The sequence below is a fragment of the Phyllostomus hastatus genome, unplaced genomic scaffold, assembly GCF_019186645.2.
Source record: "Phyllostomus hastatus isolate PE091 unplaced genomic scaffold, TTU_PhHast_1.1 phas_contig_5, whole genome shotgun sequence".
NCBI classification, from domain to species: Eukaryota; Metazoa; Chordata; class Mammalia; order Chiroptera; family Phyllostomidae; genus Phyllostomus; species Phyllostomus hastatus.
The window spans coordinates 2147475-2164475 of record NW_025333897.1 but is presented as its reverse complement, the minus strand read 5'-3'; the positions used below and the strand labels follow the sequence as shown (position 1 = coordinate 2164475).

The window sequence follows — 17001 nt, the reverse complement described above, 5'->3', positions numbered from 1 at the left end:
AGTAGGAACCTGGCCTTAAAAAATAATTCACCGGGTGATGGGCATTCCTGCACAGAGTTCATTACAGTGCTGTTGTATAATGCTAAAATTGGAAACAGCTTAAATGTCCAAGGACATAATGGCTGAATAACTGCGGTCCTAATAATTTACTAGTGCCATGTTAACTAAAAGGAAAAAGTTATCTAGACAGTTGACCCATATCAAGGAACAGAAACATAGTTGGGCCAACATTGACTGACTGATAACTTGTTAATCTCCCACACCACCACGAGGTCCTACTTTCTTTGTACACAGAAACTTGGGGCTGGAGATGAGGAGTGAAGAGAGGATTTATGTGGATCTGAAGTCCATGTTCTTAAATTTCTTTTAAAGTCTTCTATCAAAAAAAGCCAGTTAACCCACCAGCATATGTGCCGTAAAACTGCTTAAGTATGCTCATTAGGAAGATGTTCACCGGGAAGTGAACGGATGTCTCTTGGCAAACAGGATTACAGGGAATACCCTGCCTTAATGAAACGTCCTAGGCAGGGTCTACTGGAAAACAGAACCAGTGACTGTCCATCAACAGAGAATTGTTTAGTTATCTATGCAATGGAAAACTCTTGAAACTGCTATGCAAATACCAAGATATGAAAGAGAAAGATAGAACATTTAGTATCATCAGCATAAAAGTAGGCATACAATGGAGTATGTACGTAGATCTATAGGAGACTCAAAAGTGCTAACAAATAGCAGTGCTGGAAAACAAAAAATGGGGAAATTTACTTTTTACCCCCATGATTAGCTTAAAAATAAATCACAGATTTTGAAGTTTGTGGCTGTAATGTAGACTAGTTTCTCCTTGTCTGGAGGTTCTATCTGAAAATCCCTTGTTGAAGCATATTCATCCGATGCCAGGTCTTCAGTAATGTTAATCTGAGTTTCAAAACTTCAGTGTATATTCTCCAAGTGGGTTTTCAGGAGCACATGCATGAACAAGGTGCTGTACTTTTTCTTAAAATTTCATTTTTAGAGAGAGGAGGGAGGGAGGGACACATTGAAGTATGAAACATCTATTGGTTGCCTCTTGAATGCTCCCAACTGACTATCTGGCCTGCAGGCCAGGCATGTGCCCTGAGCAGGAATTGAAAAATCAAACCAGCGACCTTTTGGTTCACAGGCCAATGCTCAATCCACTGAACCACACCAGCCAAGGCAGTACTATCCTTTTGACTTGCTCCTTTCCACAGGTTACCTCTTCCATGAGCCAAGGTCCTTAAAACAGATTCCTTCCAGGTTGTCATCTGTCACCCCACACAAGTTCCCACCTACCACAATTGGGGAGTACCTATCACACTGTAATTGTACATAGATCTTTTGACCCCGCAATCCCACTACTAGGAATGTACCTTGAAAACAATACCAGGGATGTTGGCCAAGGTATTTGTATAAAGATATACAGCAGCACAGTATATTGTTGGCAGTAGCAAAAAGGTGGAAATACCCTCTGGGACCAGGTAAATTCTGACACACCCACACAAGATAAATTTCAGGGGTAAAGATAAGGAAGTTGATCAGTATGTGGTCATAATACAGAACTGTGCAAATGTAACTCCAAACCATGCTCCTCCCACCCCGTTCCCTGGGTTTTGCACACACATCTTTTTCTGCAGTTCAACCGCAGGGGCCATTGCCCAATGTGACAAGGGAAAAACCATACCAAAAACTGATAAAGGGAATGGAAAGAAGACTCACTTTTCTTTCAGAAGTTTTATGTTCCAACCTTATAAAAAAGGTAGGTGGGGTAGTAAGTAGACAGGATTAATTTCCCTTGAAGTTTTTCCTCCTGCCAAACCATGTACTTTTATTAAGTGAGTCTCCCAACCAGATTGAACTTGCTTAGGCAGAATCCATGAAAAGTGCACCACCAAATCCCTGGAGTTTCCCTCAAGACTCCTTAGCTGCTAGCATTTTGGCTGATCCACAGCCCTGGCTAACCCTGCTTTTCTCAGGGCTGGGCCTGCAGCTGTGCCTTGGCCTGCCCGCCCTTCAGAAGAGCAAGTGGGCGGGAAGCAGACACACCCTGGAATCCCAAAGTACTGTTAATTTTCCAAACTATTTTATTGAAATGTGCCAAGAGTACATGGGCAGCACAAATATGAACAGGAAAAAATAATCACTTGTACAGTAATTTTTAAAAAGTGAAGGTTAATCTTGGGAGATATCAATTCCCTTCCCCTCCCCTTCCATCCTTCCAGCGTTTCCATTATGGTTAAGCCTCTAACCTAGCATTACAAAAAAAGAAACAAAGAAAAAAAGAAAATACAGGAACTTTTGCCAAAAAAACAAAAACAAAAACAGCAAAAAGGAAAGAAATGTTTTCCTGCTCAGATGGGACTCTTCCACGGCAACTAATTACGAGGCATGTTGAGCGGTGGAGAAACACAATTTCAAGGTGTACGGGTATGGACCATCTGCAAAGGAGAAGAAAGAGGCCTGGCTGAGCCCATCTTTGGAGGCTCCCCCACATAGTTCCCCTCGTTCACTGCCCAATGTGACTTAAAAACAAGCCAAATACACAAGACCTTTCTCCTTCCCTTCCCCCATTCCCATGGAGAATCCCATTGCTAGCTCTGTAGCTGGCCCAGGGCTAATATGGCTCCTGCCCTGGGTATTAGCTCAGCTCAGCCAACTTCTGCGACTGACACGGTAGAGCGTTACTGGCAGCTTCTGACACAGAGAATACCAACTCCCTAGAGGACAAGCCCAAGCAACTCCCAGTACACGGCCAGCTGGCCCTCCCCCATGGGGACTATCAGGCTGCTCTCCTGGTAATCAGGTCCCACTTGTCTACGTCAAGGACAATGTGGAAATCTCTGGGGCTGTATCTTGATAGCAGGAAGGACAGCTCTGGCTTGAAGGCAGCCAACCCATTAGGCCACGAGGGGGATGACTATAGGATACACAGATACTCACTTGGGTTTTTCATCTGGTAGTGGTTCAGGAAGCCCAAAGTCTCCAGGGCATCACTCTTAGACTCCCACTCCAGCAGCCCAGAGGAGCTGCGTTCACCTGACCGGAAAGCAAAGGTTTCAGGCTGACCCCAGCAGAAACCAGAGAGCTACCCATCTATAACTGAAAAATGAAGGGGAAACAGAGAAGTTTACTCACTTTTGCCTGAGAATACTTTCACAGAAGATGGTCGCTTCACTCCCAGCTCATCGCAGATCTGCAGGAAAAAAACAGATGCAGAAACACAAGAGTGCCACATGGCAGTATTCAAGCAGACTATACAGTGCATGACTGAGTGCTTAAATTTTTCTGGAGAAAGTTTTTAAGCTTCTATCACACACTAAAGTATCTCCATGACCCCCCAAACTTTCCATCTTCAGCTGCTATTTGAGTGTTGACACTAGGTAAATGTTTGATGAACTAAGTACCAGGACCAAAGTTCAACTGTGACAGTCATACTTCCTGCCCTAGCTTCTTCTGACCTCGCCCTTAACAGGCCCCTCCCTTCAGATGTTATCTAGACACCAGGAGCCTGACAAAGGGGATGTTTTGAGATTGCACTCTGACCATCACCTAATAACACCCAGACAGGGAAAATCTTTCCCAGGTAAAGTATCGACATCTTAGCTTACAAAAAATGTTAAGAGCCTGGCAAACTCCACTGGTACTAGAAGTGTGGTACTGTCCCCAGCACCGCACCCAGGGCCTGGCAGAGATCAATACGTATTTGTTCCAAGGCTAAAATGAAAGGCCCACTCAGATAGCTGTCGTGAGGGACCAATTCCACGGCACCCACCTCAAAGAAGTTCTCCTCTGTCACCTCTAGAGGGGCATTGAAGAAGTGCAATACATTGCTAGGATGCTGGATGCGGTTCTTGGCTGCCTGTTCCGGAGTGGAGAACCGATTGTTCCTTGATTCACTGAAGTCTTTGTAACTGGACGACCCGTCTTCTAGCCCATATGATTGACCAGGCATGATGGCTGGCTGCTTAGAGACACTAAGGGGAATGGAAACCTTTGTCAGGCCTAGTGGCCCCCAAATCCTCCACTGAGGTCTCACATTTCTGCCTGAGAGAAAGTGCTGTAGGCTTTAAGGGCCACTGCACCACAGCTGAGGTGAGGCCCACACCCACCACACCCCGCTACTGCCTTCATCATCATCTCTGCCTCACTGTGTTCCAAGGCTGGGTCCTGTTGTCCAGAGTGGGCCCCGTTTTCCTTCCCATTTCTCCCCAGTCCCTCACTAACACATCCTACCCCAAGGAATTTGGACACCTACCAGACTTTCAGTTTTTGCCCGAACATGAAGTTATTGTTGAGGTGGGTAATGGCCCGATCCACAGCATATCCATCAGCCATCTCCACCATGGCAGCCCCTGGCTTGCTTTTCATGAATTTCACCTTGGGGAGAGCAACCACAGTCATCACCACTGCCCAGCTTAACGGACCCATCTCCTGCCACTTCTAAGTTAGTTAGAACAATTAACTCCTTGTGTATCTTACTTGTGAATGGGCAATCAAGACAAACAGAGAAGTACGCTTGGCCCATGTCAAGTGCACAGCCCAAGGTAGACCGCAGGAGAACGTGAACCATAAGTGAGTCACTTAGCCAAGCACAAGAAAAAACAATAGGCACAGGAGGGGGGGGGGGAGAAAGAAGAAAAAAGCAAGCAGTCCCCAGTCGGTGTGGCTCAGTGGATTGAGTGCTGGCCTGTGAACCAAAGGGCCATCAGCCCGATTCACAGTCAGGACACATGCCTGGGTTGCAGGCCAGGTCCCCAGTAGGAGGCATGTGAGAGGCCACCACACATCAATGGTTCTCTCCCTGTTCTCCCCACTTTCTAAAAAACAACAAAAAAAGCTACATTCTCATGTTGTGTTAACAGACACATTTTTCTAGATACTGGGTTGTGATGTAAATATTTTATTTGGGTTATAGTAAAAACCACTGGACCCCCACCAGCCCCCGCCGCTGCCACACACACAAAAACAGTAGTGTCTGTTCTAGAAACCAGGCCATCTAGCTCGGAGCCCTGCTTCCACTAAAAGGTCCATGAACCTGGGCAAGTTTATCATATTCGGTGCCTTCATTTCCCCCACTCATTTTATTAAGGACTCTTGTGTGAAAATTAAGCCAAGTTACAACATGTAAAGCACTTTTTAGAGTGCCTAGTATAGGAAGAGCACTTAACACGCGTCAGCTACTATTTAAAAAAAAATTCTCGCCAGAGAGTATGTTCACTGATTTTAGAAAGGAAGAGAGGGAAGCAGAGAGAGACATCAACAATGAATGAAACACTGATTGACCACTTCCACATGCATCGTGACTGAATCTGCAACCTTTCAGTGTAAGGCATGATGCTCCCACTAAGCCAGCTGGCCAGAGCTGGCTTAGCTGCTACCATTATTAATGGGACAAGAAAAACTACAAACTCAAAAAGCTTCAGATGGGTTCAACAGAAGAAACCATGTGATTTGAGTGGACAGTCACCTTTACCACAAGGCAAGGCAAAAGGCCCAATGGTGCCAGAACATCTGGGGAAAACCCACAAATAATGATCTTTGTAACATATCAATTTTACAAATCTTAACATTTATCTAAGTATTTTTTTATGTGCTAGTCCTGGTTTTATAACTGAAAATTCAAAAATAAATTAACAGCCATATATGGTGAAGACTAAACAAACCCTGCCTGCAGCAGGTCACCTGATTAAGTGAGTTACTCTCTCTGGGTCTCCTTGTTGGCTACTTCCCCCTCTTTGCTGACTGGCAAGCCATGAGGTTCAAGGCTTCCCTGGGGCCTGCCAGGTTTATAAGTAAAGCAGTGGACCTACCAGAAACTCACCTTTTCCACATTGCCGTACAAGCAGAACACATTGAAGACTCTGTCACAGTTCATCTTAGATTGATCCAAGCCATAGACCATGAGCACAGGGCTGTCGGCGTGGGGGCCATACTCGGGTGGTGGGGGAGGGGGTGGGGGGTGCCCATATTGGGGGCCGTAGCGACTTGGGCCCCGGCGGTGACCCCCCACAGGTGGGCCCATCCTTCTCCCTTCGTAGTGAGGTGGGGGGGGCCCGTAGCCCTCATCATGGTAATGGCTGTGGTACCCACCATGGGGCCCTCCTGGGGGGTGGGAAGGAAAGAGAGGGAGGGCGGGTAAGAATTTGCGTGGCGGGCGGCGGGCAGGGGCACATGAGCCACGGGAGTCCACGGAGGGGAACCCTCTGCCCTCACCATATTCTGCGGGGTGATCTCCCAGGAGAGGGGGCTGCCTCTGGCGTTTGTTAGGGTTGCTGCCAGGGTCACCTATGGACAGAGAAAGCAGTTAGAGCCTAGCTTAGTAAGAGAGGTGGTTCTTTCCCTCCTGACTAAGAGGCTAAGCTCCAAGTCCCTTGGCTCCTGCAAGCCTGGTTGCAAACCCTATCTCATGAGGACTGCTGGGGTCTTCCTACTGTGGCCTGGCCCAAAGTGGGCATAAAGCCCAAGGCTGGAACCCACTTTACCTCCTCTGCCAGTACCAACTGGGCTGCTTCCCTTTCTCTATGGAGGATAAAGCAAGATTCTGGGCACTCTTGTCACCTTCCTTGGCCCTGGTGGGAAGTCCAGCTCTTGGGCCCTCTGGGGAACTTGAAGCTGCTATGGAAGGTCATAGGTTCTACGAGCTAAGAACAGTTTTCTGAAAGAACTCCCAGTGAAGGGAGAAGAGATTAAGGACAGGAAAATAATCCAGGAAGAGCAGAAAGACATCAACTGGCTCCCAAAGACCCCAGGTTCTATCTAGGAGCTCTAGATCCTACTTCCTAGGTCCCTTCTTTCTCAGTCCCAGTCCCAGTCCCCCTCCCACCCAGACACGTCCAACTCAAACAGGGACTAGAGAAAAGGACAAGCAGGGCAAAGTCAGAAATCAGTTCATGTGAGCAATCATGTACAAGGCATCAACATTCTCAGACCCCGACAATGGCGCAGATCCACCCCGACCCCAGCTGCAGTTCATAACTGCTACCATTAATTTAGCGCTCGAGTGGCAAACACTGTGCTAAGGCGCTTTACAGACATCACGGCTTCTAAAATTCCTCACAACAACCCTATGAGGTAGGTTCTATTTTAGCCCCATTTTACAGATCAGGAAACTGAGCAGTTAACTTTTAACTGAGCAATTAAGAGACATTTTAGCCCAAGGTCACAAAACAAGTTAAGTTAGTGGCTGAGCCGGGATTTGAACCCAGGTCTGGCTGGCTCCAAAACCCAGGGCTCAAGACCACTGCCCTTTCCTGCCACCCGGCCTGTGTTTCGTTTTCAACAATCAGTCATTACAAAGATGGAAAAGGGCTACTTACAGCAGAAGTACAGAGTACAATGTCCATTTGTCACAAAAAACAAATCTGTATTTTCTCTTACCATTGGACGCTTCAACAGTGAGTTAGCACAGTTCTGAAAGATGGCGTCCCATCAAACATACACTGCGACCCTGCATCACATGGTTTTACAGTCATAAATACAAGTTACAGTACACATCCGCTACAATTTTTTTTAAGAATTGTTTTTAACAGTCAATGTTTTGATTAAATCAAAAATGGCTCACAGATGTTCTGTCCTCAGAAGATATCAGAAAAGTGGAAAATAAAGGTGTATGAAGTGGGTAGTGTCCCTCCATGTTGTCATCTCCTCACATTGTGTGCTGCAGTGCGGTGCTTCTGGCTGTGTAGCGCTCCATGTTATGAAGTGTGCCAGTGGCCCCACTATGCCCGAGCTTTTGGCCTTGGGAGAGCGCCCGGTTACCCACCAGCAGGTAACTATGTACCTCTGAGCTGTTTGTCTGGTTTAGGTCTGTTTTGGTTTTTTGGTTGTGGCTTATTTGGTTTCTTATCTCCAGTTGGTGCAGATTATGTTGGCAGCTGTTGACTGCAGAAAAAATGAAAATATCAAAGCAAACAAAAAAGGCCCTCCCCAAACCAAAGGACTTAAAAAACAAAACAAAACCCATATGGCGAGGAATGGAGAGGATCCTATTGTCTTGGAGGCCCATGGAATCTACTTCAGTCTGTGAAACGGTTTCCGCAAAGAGCGCCGCTGGCTGGCTGAGAGTTCTCTGTGTTTCCTACTTCTGTGTACATTCTCGGGTTCAAGTTTGCTTGGATTTTGACCTTGTTTTTAATGTTTAATAAAAAAGCAGTGTCTGCTGCCATGTTGCGTCTCTTTCTTTGTCTCTGTCTGCCTCTGTGCTTGTAGCTGTTCCTTGGAGCGCGGTGTGGTGTTCTTGATGTAATGAGCTCAAGTCTGCAGCTGTTTCTGGGGACGTGGTGGAGGCTGCATGTTCTGTTCTCTCCAGGAAGAGCTAGTGGTTTCTACCCTGTGTGTTGGTGAGCAATGTGCAGAGGCAGAGCCGCTGAAGTATGGTTCCCGAGGGGGGTGGCGAAGCACCGCCCTCACTCCAGGTTACCTCATCAGCTCTCGTTTTTGACCCCCAGCCTCGGGGCAGCCAAAACTGAGAGGCATCAAAACCAATGCACAGCCAGCCCCTGCCACTAGCCCCTGCTGGTCTGCACATCTTCTATTTATGTTCCTTGGAGAAGAAATGGTTGGTTGCCATGTTTCTGTTAGCAGTCATGTAATGCCATTGCCCGCTCTGGTACATTCACTTGGTCACCAATTTGCCTCTGACCTCTGGAGGGAGAAGCCGGGCCCACAGCACCCACTGTGAGGGTCCTTGGGAAGCATCTAGCCCACCCCACCCCACTGCTGCCCAGCTTCAAGGACGGAGACAGGACTGGCTAGAAATGGGGTCATCTGGCCTCTCAGATCCCAGAGCCTGTGAGATGCCAGCAACCAGCCTCCTCCCTCAGCCCGTGGCCTAGTCCAGTGTATCAGACCAAGACAGACACAGAGCTGGACGGTCTTGCCGAGGCGGTACTGCTGCTTTTCAAAGGCAATCCTCCACCTCTCCCTCCCATCCAAGGCAAACCATTCTTGTCAGATTCTAGGAAGAAGGTTGTCCGTTTGGGCCCCCTGCAGGAAGTTGAGTCCCCTCTACAAGTGAGATAAGGCATATCAACCCTGTTCCAATCCAGGGTTTCACTGCTTAACAAGATCAACTTGCTGAGACTCTGATGCAAGGGCCTGGGAGCCCTTCATCACCTCCCCAAGCTGCACCCCCCTCCGTCGAACCCCCACCCCAAGCAAACCCTTTCAATAGTGGAGAGCATTCCCAGCCCAGTGAGAATGGAGTGGGCTGAAATAGGATCACAAAAGGGAAGCAAAATTCATTTGGGAGCTGCTACTGGTTTATAAGCCATTGTCACACCCAGTGCTCAATGAAGCCCTACTCCCCACCCCAATCCAAACCCCTACCTTGATTCTGTAACCTCAGCTGCAACAAGGGCCCCAAACAGCAGCTGGAACCCAAGGGCTCTCACTCACCCTCTCCCACTAAAGTGTCTTCTCCTAAGAACTGATCCAAGGCCCTCCCATGTCCACAGGGAGCCCAATGGCATTACATAACCTTGAGCCCAGGTCTATGAAGTGCACTAGTCAAGTGAAGACAAGGCGGGTGTGTTTAGAACAAAGTGGCCTGGCCATTAGGATTACCTTGTCCACTGAGGTTGGGGTTTGTGTAGTCCCAAGTATCCTGATCATTCTTGAATACATTCAAACGTGTAGGCTATAGGGACAAGAAAAAGTTTAAGATCAGCCAGGCCCCAGCTCAGCTGGCAACTGCTAAAGGGGCAGTCAATTCCCAGACCTACCTTCGCATATTCAATCTTCAGAGTGCAACAGCCGGAGTAGATATCAGCCCCATTGAGTGAGGCCTTGGCCCGCTGGGCACTTTGCACAGAGTCAAACTTAAGTAAAGTTAAGGAAAGCCCCATCACAGAACCTCTTTGGAGAGGTCTTGAAGGTGTCCCAGAAATGGAGGAAAACAAGATAGCACCCAAAGACTGTGTTACAAGCGTCTTGGGGTCTATTCACTGCCATAGCCACCAGCCACTCACATGGACATGGGCTGGAGTACTACCTGGGTGAACAACCACTAGCCAGAGTTCCTTTATGATCTGCGGTCCCACCCCACCAGCCAAAAGGTGGCAGCAGCCTCCTTGCCACCACTCCAGCAGGCCAAGCCACCTCTCTCCTGTGCCTTTACTAAGCCTGACAATCTCTACAAAATGTCAACTAGATTATGATCCTGTTCTGAAAGTCCATCAGTGGCTTCCCACTGCACACTGACCCAAGCTTCACTACTGTTATGGATGCCCTATTATCTTCTTCAAACGTCCATAGCTTTCCCCCTCCCCATGACTGCTATTCTTCAACCATCAGGTCATTTGCTTTCTCCAACACTAAGCTCCTGCCCACCTGAGGATCTTTGCAGAAACTGGTTCTTCCACCTTGAATACCAGTTCCTACCTCCTCGTGGAAATTAAATACCACCTCATCAGAGACCTTCCCAGATCCTCTTGTATCTCACAGCACACTTTACATTCTGCACTTTTATATTACACATCTATTTGTTTGTTGACGGCCCCTCCCATCAGATGTGGGCTTTATAAAGGCATCTGGCACATGGCAGGCATTCAATAGATACATGCTAATTAAAAGGATGGCACCCTGCCCAGTTGTGAGCAACCATCCCCAGGAACACCTGTTTCCTAGCAAAAGGATATTCCACCATGGCCTGGACTCCATTCTTCCGGAAAATGACAATTCTCTGGACAGGGCCACAAGGGTTACAGATAGTGTAAAGAACATCCTGTAAAGGCAAAGACAAGCAAAATGAAGGGGCACTGGCAGGTCAGTGTAGCCTGGTGGAAGGGACAGAGAAAGGGAAGAAAGGAGATCTCACAGAGAAGCCTGAAGGGATGTCTGCTGGCACGCACCGTGGTAATGGAATAGATGGGGTTCAGGATGGTAAATAGAAGCACACTGTTGACACTCCGGGAGTCATCCGAGTCTCCAGGGCGTGAGATCTTCTGGCTGGTAGAATAATTAACAAAAGCTGGGTGACCAGCAATGTAGATTTGGTTGTCGGCTGCATAGTTCACAGCGTTGCAAGCCCCCAACACATCTTCAAACTCCACCAACGCTTGTCTCTTTTTAGGCATCACCACCACATAGCTGGCAAAGAAAACACAGGTTTTAACTCTCTCAGGAGCATGGAGACAAGAACGGAAAAATGACAAGATCAGTGGGAGAACAGCCTTCAATTTCCTATGAAGTGACTCCTCCCTGGCCTTGGAACTCCTGTGTACTCATGTCATGGTTTTCTGATCTGAACTCCCCTTGTCATAAATGGCAAGACAGGCAAAAGAGGTGTAGCTCTGGCATTACCTCCTCTGGAAACTTTCTTCCTGACCCCTTTCCACATGACTCAGTCAAATGCCTTCCACAGACTCCTGAGCGTCCCCTATCACAGTGCTGATCACTCTGTGTAGGCAACTGTCTGGGAGAAGTCCAGGACAGGTTTTTTTAAATTTAAGATTTTATTTATTTTCAGAGAGGGGAAAGAAGGGAGGGAGGGAGAGGGAGAGAGAAATCAACGTGTGATTGCCTCTCACCACCGCCCCCCCACCCCTTCAACTGGGGACCTGGCCCATAAACCAGGCATGTGCCCCAACTGGGAAACAAACGTGCAACCCTTTGTTTCGCAGGCCTGTGCTCAATCCACAGCAGCCAGGGCCAGGACAGTTTTACTCACTGCCCTTTTCCCAGTACCTAGCATGCACCACATTCTCAGTAAATAATTGCTTAATATGAGAATGTTGCTTAGAAGGTACAAAGTAGATAAAGAAAGCAAAAGGCCACAGAAATTGCTGGAACTTGACAACGGTCAACCCCAAGAGCAGAGGAACCCCAGAACTTAATCAAAGGATCCTGAACCAAACTGGCCAAGCACCTGCCAACCAGAAGAAACTGGTGACACATGGGACACCAAAAAGTTGACTTCTCTGCACACCCAACCTATGGCTTCTGAGTAGAGTACCTGATGGGTCCAAACTCCTGCAAGGCCTCCACAAGGTCAGCTTCCACCACACCATCAATCAGGCCCCTGATATGGACAACTGGGGAGGCAGGGGTTTTGTGTGGGTCATCGTAGTTCTCCTGAGAAAGGAAGCAAAAACAAGATTTCTTACTGTACAAGATGGTGGCCCACTGACCCCCGTGTTATTGAGGACCCAGTCAGGTAACACAGTTGAGTGTCATCCAGGAAAGACACTCAAGTCAGACCAGGGATAGCAACTTAAGCCAACCACCTCAAAGGGATTCTAAGCCAGCAGGTGGCTCCTTGTGTAATGTCTCTTGCTGTAGCTTCTGAGAAAGGAAAAACAGAGGACTACGCAGATTGCTTATCTTACATTCCTCTCAGAACCTGCCTCTTCCCAGTGGTCAAAGAAATGCAGGAAAGGAGTGGCTTGGAAGTGGGCAGCCCTGTCAAGAAGGACCCACACAATTCTCTCTTGCAGTCTGAATCGGGCAATCTGTCTGCATCCATCCCAACTTCTTCACCCAATCACCATTAGAGCAAGCTAGGACCATCACCCAGCCAACCGTTACTGTTCCCCATCACTCATCCCCAGATCCAGACAGGATGAAAGAGCAGTCAGGTCAGTCTTGAATACTTTTAGTTTTTAATCACTTTCCCACCAAAATCTGTGTTGGGAAACACTACCTAAGCCAAACTACAGAAGAGGAGGGAGTTCTTTAAGAAAGAAGAGAAAATCCGACCCATGCCACTAAAACAAGACAGCTTCTTTCTCAGGGGAAGTATCCTCCCACTCCGAAGCCTTTGGGAATCAGGGCACAAGTTAAATTTCCCCACCTCTTGTGAACTCTGGGCCTAGACTGCTCTCTGAAAACCACCAAAGCACATAATTGTGCTTTATTTCAGAAATAAATTACACAAACAGGAGGCACACACATGCCAGATGGGTACCAGGTTCAGCGCTTTGGAGTTCTACAGCTGAGTTCTAATCCCATCCCTGCCCCTCACTAGCTATAGGACCTAAATTAATTTACCTCATATCCGAAGCCAGAAATCGTAGTACTATCCCCTATCCCATAAAAAACTGTTGAAAATGCAATTCAGGTATTTTTAAAATGTTCCTAAACCGTAGTATACATCGCAGCTAACCCCTGGAAAACCTTGCAAATGGCTGCGCGGGAGAGAACTTTCTCAACTTGGAGGAGGGAATGGGCTCCAAGCCATAAGGAACAACCGGTGGTCTTTGCAGAAGAAACTAACGAGGCTGAATGCCTTCCAAAATGACCACTCACAGGGAACAGTTTGGTTCCTCAAATCCCCTGCATCGTTAAGCCCCGGGTATTACAAGCAAAACTGTGATAACTCCAAAGCTTGGCTCAACTCCCAAACGCCTAGAAGACCTTTTACAAGCCTTTCTTCCGGTTTTCAATGCCCACAAAACAGGGGACCCAATCTTTTTTATCCTGAAATACATCGATTTCCGTCTCGATAAACCATGGCGCTATAAAAATTTAAAAGCGTTCCAACAGAATTCCTCTCTAACGCGGAAAGGCCACCGCCCACCCGTTCCCGCTCACGCGGTGCGCCCCCAACCGCCCACGAGGCCGAGGCGGGAAAAGTGCGCCTGCGCATGGGGCCAAAGGAAAAAAACGAGAAAAATCGTCCCAGTCGCAAGCGCGCCCCGCCCCCACCAGCCCGCGGCGCCTGCGCACTGCACCACCCGCAGCGCGAGCTCTCCGCTCTGAATAGCTCCCACACGCAAGCGCCTGTCCTCGAGCAAACCCCGCCGTTTGCCCAACGCCTGCCCCTCCCCCACCCCCTCAACGGCGCGAGTGCAGGGGCGCCTGCGCAGAGACCCCCGCCTCAAAGAAATATCCTCAGGGTGGGAAATTTTTCCTCACTTCTAAGCCACACCGGGACCTAGAGCCCAGGCCTCACCCCGCCGCCGCCGCCCGCCGCCCCGGCTCCTCCACCACCGCCGCCACCGCCTCCGTGCTGGTCGCCGGCGTTGTCAGTCTTGAGCCGCTTCGGGGCTCGGCCGCCCTCACTGCCGCCGCCGTAGTAGCGGCCACCGCCGCCTCCGCCGCCCGCCGCCGCCATCTTCACCATCGCTCCAGACCGCCTCCGCTGCTCCTCCGGCTGCTGCCTCTGCTCCAGCCGCCGACGCCGCTTCTCCGCCCGGGGCAGCAGCCTCCGCGACATGGCGGAGCAGAACCCGCCTCCCCCCGCCTCTCATTGGGGGAGGGACACGCCCGTCACCCGCCGTCCCCACCCGATAGGGGGAGCCACTGGTCCCGCCGCGGGGGGAGGAAGGCTCTGCATGACTTGAGCCTCTATTGGATAAAGCCCATTCCGTTTGCGAGGAGTGCCCGCCCTCGTTTGTTTGGGACACTCGTTATAGGCGAGCGCTTTCTGCCAGTCATTTTACCGACCCTGCGGCCTTAAAATAAACTCCAATTTGATAGGTCGAAGCTCTAGAACCCGGCCCTCCACGCTTCTGAAGAGCACCGCCTCCTTCCCACTTTCATTGGCTTTTTGGCTAATCCATTAAACCAAAAGCCCTTAGTCTTCCAATTACAAAGATTACCTTCCCGCGCCACTCGGCAAGAAGGCAAGGAAGCCCCTCCCTCTTGCCTCTTTCCATTGGTTACATCAGATGCCTGTCATCAGCATCTCCCACACGAGGCTGCAGGACCACTGGTGGTCTCCGATTGGGTGAAAAAGGGTGTCCAACCAGCAGGCGCTCTTTGGCTCAGTCTCGGAAATGATCGGAGACGAGAACACATGCGCGAGTATGTTTTCGGGCGCCACCGGAGGCAGGGCAACACTGAAGCAGCGAAGGCCTTTAGTATTTGAGAGTATTCACTGAATAGCGTGTGCCGCTCCAGAAGACTAGACCAGAGAGAGGGACAACTGCCAGTGCAGCTCTGTCCCCATCTGCATAGCCAATTCCTCTCCATCTTAAGCCTTCACAGTGCCAGAGGATCTTTTTAAACCGAATTTGTCCTGTTACATAGCAGGAAAACCTTTCGAACCCTGTCCAGCTCGCTGGCGTCATTTCACCACTCCACCTCTAAATTCAGCCACAGTAACTCCTTTAACTTTGCACAAGAGGGAGTCATATGCCGCGCACCTCTCTATCTTTGCCAGAGCTAAGAAATGATTCCTTCTGTCCGTGCGGTCCCAGTTAACTCTGAAAAGACTTCCTCGTCCCTACCAGCCCCGACACCCGGGTCTCCCTCCACGATAGCCCTTGATCACTGCGGCCATTGGTTTTCACGGAACAGCCATGACCTCTCTTAGGTCCTCCCAGTCCGGTGACTGTCTCTTCCCTTAGCGTGGAAGTCGTTTATGGGCTAGGGAGCGGTGGTCCTTGCCTCGGGGCTGGTCCCTGTACCAGGCACACAGTACAGTACACGACACAGTACTAGCGCTTTGCCAAAGGGAGTCGTTACGGTAGTCTAAGCGGGACTTCCTTTCTCCATAGAAAGCGCTTCCTCAGAGTCTAGGATCCAACGACGCCCACCACCGGGAACATGGGGGCAGGGCGGGCGTCTGACCCGGGATCCAGTCCTAAAGGTTCTAAGATGTTAGGAGGTTGCCTGCTGGGGGAAGTGGGGCACTGCACTTAGAAAACGATGTTAGATTTGTGGGAAATGCGAGGGATGTCCCCCAAATACGCTCCGAATCTTTCCATCCAGGTGAAAAGGATTCCCGAAATGGAGGTCCTTGTGGAAACTAAGTTTGAAATGGGGTCAGTGACACTAACAGCAAGGCCTGGTGCGCCCGCCGATTTGAGGAGATAATACATTTGGGAGTGAGCTGATGGGGACCTAAACCAGCTACCAGTGACTCTGGGAAGATCCAAAAAGGCCCGCAGAACCGAGATGAGGGGTACGCAGCGTGATTCGGGCGTCGGGATCGAGGCGGGGCTGGTCTCACACAAGGGCGGGGTCGCGAGGTACCTACGTCAGAGGAATGCGGTCGGGGGGGGAGGGGCCCCTCCCCTCCCCGCCCCCGAGCCCGGCCCGGATGCCCCTCGCGCCGGCGCGGGAGAACGGGACGCGTCGGAACCGTCCTCTGCGCGGTACTTCCCGGCCGCTGGCCTGGCCGTGCAATTCCACGGCGGGCAAACGGGCGGCTGCGGTATTTGTATCCCCGTGCTTCTGGCCTCCACCCTTCCCACCTTGCGCTCCGGCAACGACAACTGAAGGCGGGTGGCACCTCCCACCCGTCCCCCCGCACCCCTCCCCAGCCCCTCGCCCCTAACCCCTACCAGCTCGGCGGCGAGCCTGGCCGGCCGTTCGGAATCGAAAAGAGAGCAGACACTGGGAAGTTTTGGAGAGGGAGGGACGGGCCTTAAAGGGACCACGACCTTTTTTCAACCTGGAAAAAAATGGCGGGGGCGTCAGGAGGGGGCCAGACCGAGAGTTGCTCCGCGGTTGAGTGGAGGAAATAACGTACAAAAACAATGGGAATACCGTAGGGCCTCTGCGTTCTGGCTCCGCGTCCCTTTTCTCGAAGCACCCCCAACCCCTTAAGCCCCCTGCCCCTTTCCCTCAGGAAAGGCTGCGCAGCTGTCTGGAAATCATGCATCATTCCTCCTAGTCAGTCAAATGTACTGTAGGTTGAAGTAAATGCTGGGGTGCACATCGTACAAATGGGGAAATGGGCTCAAAGGACACAAGCGACTAGGCCAGAATCACTTACAGCTCGTAAGTGACATACAAGGATTTGTCTGCGGCAAAAGGCGCGAAACCAGTGTGCCGCAGTGCCTGTTATGGTTGTGGGGGCTGCAATATGCAATGGAAGTTAAGGGCACAAGCCTTGGGGCCAGAGTGCCTGCAGAGGCCACACTTAGTAGTTCTGTGGCCCTTGTAAAAGTGATTTAACCCATTGTTGGGCCTGCGTTTCCTCATCCAATAAAAGGAAGGTGATAGCACCTGCCTTGAAGGATGGTCTTGAGGAGTGTTGAGAAGTCTGGAAGCAGAGAGGAAGTCAGAAGTTTACCCCCATTTCACCAATTAGGTAAA

The 17001-nt window shown here is 49.9% G+C and overlaps 1 protein-coding gene across 3 annotated transcripts; it reads right to left on the bottom strand.

Annotated features, from left to right (window-relative positions):
- Positions 1–2076: 2076 nt before the first annotated feature.
- Positions 2077–16280, bottom strand: HNRNPL (heterogeneous nuclear ribonucleoprotein L). 3 transcript variants are annotated; one of them, XM_045846732.1, is made up of 13 exons: positions 13907–14209; positions 11969–12087; positions 10866–11103; positions 10653–10738; positions 9738–9834; positions 9580–9652; positions 6229–6300; positions 5837–6117; positions 4271–4392; positions 3788–3989; positions 3151–3208; positions 2956–3051; positions 2077–2453 (listed from the first exon to the last, which is right to left on the bottom strand). In XM_045846732.1, the coding sequence occupies exons 1-13, from the start codon at positions 14168–14170 to the stop codon at positions 2395–2397; spliced, it is 1767 nt and encodes a 588-aa protein (XP_045702688.1). In that variant the 5' UTR covers positions 14171–14209; the 3' UTR covers positions 2077–2394. The 3 variants fall into 3 exon arrangements, with proteins under 3 accessions (XP_045702688.1, XP_045702689.1, XP_045702687.1); XM_045846733.1 differs by lacking the exon at positions 13907–14209 and adding an exon at positions 16245–16280 and having other exon boundaries at positions 5837–6300; XM_045846731.1 differs by having other exon boundaries at positions 5837–6300; positions 13907–14210.
- Between the last annotated feature and the right edge of the window lie 721 nt (positions 16281–17001).